We start from the raw sequence: 2,088 nt of genomic DNA on the forward strand, positions 1-2,088 counted from the left end.
CAAAATGTAAATTTTCAGTTTCCTAGGACTCCCAGGCCATGGAAGTTACCAAACTTTGGCAACTATTTTTTACCTTTGAAACCAGGTTCCCTGACCTCTAATAACGAAGACAAATAAACAGGCTTTAAAATGATACCAACAACCTCACAAAAATTGACGGCCGCCTGATTCCAGCACGTTGTGACACAATTATTATGTTCTTTCTTGTATAGGTAAGGCAATGCACGGGCTGACGTCTATACCAATAACTCTATATGCCCCCCTCCCCCAATGACAGATCAATATTCCTAACTTGAAAAATTCTTGATTTCAAAATCATGAATATCCAGCTCCGTCAAGTTCTTGGGAGTGTTGAATTATTTTTGCAGGTAGGCCTATAAACTTATGTGAGGCATCATGGTGAAATCAGGCGCTCGTCAAAATATTGAAATAAAAGAAATCAGCATTTTTTGGCCGATGAGCAATTTTTTCTTAATTTCTTTTTTTTTGTTTGGCTCAACACCTTTTATGTCCATTTAAAAACACATTCTGAAACACGATGATTAAAGGCAAACCCCTCCCCCCCCCCCCCCCCCCGTACATTTTCAGTTTCCTAGGAATCCCAGGCCAATGAAGTTACCTAACTTTGGCAGCCATTTTTTACCTTTGAAACCAAGTTCCCTGACCTCTAATAACGAAGGCAAATGAACAGGCTTTAAAATGACACCCACAACCTCACAAAGATTGACGATGCCTGATTCCAGCACGTCGTGACAAAATTACTATGCTCCTTCTTGTATCGGTAAGGCAAAGCACGGGCTGACGTCTGAACTTCAACACCCAACCTGTGCACATTGTCAGGAACTGAGTTTGTCTTTGATAGAATGAGAGACACAACGACACCTGAACATAAACTACCAACCTGTATACATCATCACGAATAGAGTGTGTCTTCGATAGAATGAGAGACACAATCGATGCGAATTCGGAGCCTTCCTCGTGGTTGAAGGAGCAGTTGATGGTCAGGTGGTCTGTGAATCCTTCATGTAGCCTGAGGTCAGAAGCTTTGATTTCGACTCCACCATTAACAGCAGCAAAGGGCGAACTCGCCGCTATAGGATGACTATCTGCTCCTGAAGAAGAACACACACAAACGGATAATAATATTATGCTAACCTGAATACTGTTTGATTCTACATTTACTGCCATCTCCATGTTTCCTTTTCAAGTTATGCAAGGTAAAGTTTTGTTCTTGTTTTTTTTGTTTTTGCTTTGCTTTGTTTTTGTTTCGTTTTGTTGTTTTTTTGTGGGGGTTTTTTGTGGGGGGAGGGGTGTCTGTGTGTGTGTGTGTGGGGGGGGGGGGGAGGATTCATCCTATGTTTACCTTACACCAAAAATACAAGGTAAAGTTGTTAGGATGAAGGTAACTCTCTTGTTGTAAAGCATAAAGTATATATAATCAAAATTAATCTTAATTAAAGTTTCCTGGGTTTAGCATAAGGGATCTGATTGAGAGATATAAGGTGACCTAATGCTCTTCTTATTTCAGTTTTAAGACTCCACTGATAAAACGGGCTAGTTGCAAGCTTGAATTTGTGAGGGCGTCAATTTCAAAAGCTTGTGGACTCATAACTTATTATTTGTTTGATTGGTGGTTTATTTTATATATTTCTTGGATGCGAAATCTAACAACAATAATCAACCAACAGCTGAACAAAAAAGTACAGTTATGAGTCAACAAGTGTTTTAAAATTGATACCTTCATCATTTTCCGTTTGTGATTATGCCCGTTTTTTTTTTAGTGCAGTAGATCAAAGCGTAAGATTAAGACCAGTAGACAGTTTAGATCACGCTATTGTGAGGAAGGGAAGTCTTCATTATTTCAGCTTTCGATTACATTTATCTACCAAATTGTTACAGTCATAATCTGTTCTTCCAATCACAAACCCTGCTTTACTACAGTGGGTTCTTCTATCAAACTATTGTTAAATATCAGTACAATAATATCCCTTTCTGGTGGATCACTACCTTGTAGTAGCTAGAGAGCTTGTGTGCCTCAGTGACCCTAAGAGCTACTCCTAAAGTAATAAATGACTTGAAAAATGCCCC

General features: G+C 39.1%; 1 protein-coding gene across 1 annotated transcript in view; it reads right to left on the minus strand.

Moving 5' to 3' along the window:
• Positions 1-1,194, minus strand: part of LOC101856589 (C-type lectin domain family 10 member A-like) — a 4,327-nt gene extending 3,133 nt beyond the window's left edge. Inside the window, exon 1 of the mRNA XM_005103126.1 lies at positions 1,156-1,194. Coding sequence (XP_005103183.1) covers positions 1,156-1,194 — 39 coding nt within the window. The remainder of the gene's footprint in view (positions 1-1,155) is intronic.
• Between the last annotated feature and the right edge of the window lie 894 nt (positions 1,195-2,088).

Source organism: Aplysia californica, unplaced genomic scaffold, assembly GCF_000002075.1.
Source record: "Aplysia californica isolate F4 #8 unplaced genomic scaffold, AplCal3.0 scaffold00359, whole genome shotgun sequence".
Taxonomy (NCBI): Eukaryota; Metazoa; Mollusca; class Gastropoda; order Aplysiida; family Aplysiidae; genus Aplysia; species Aplysia californica.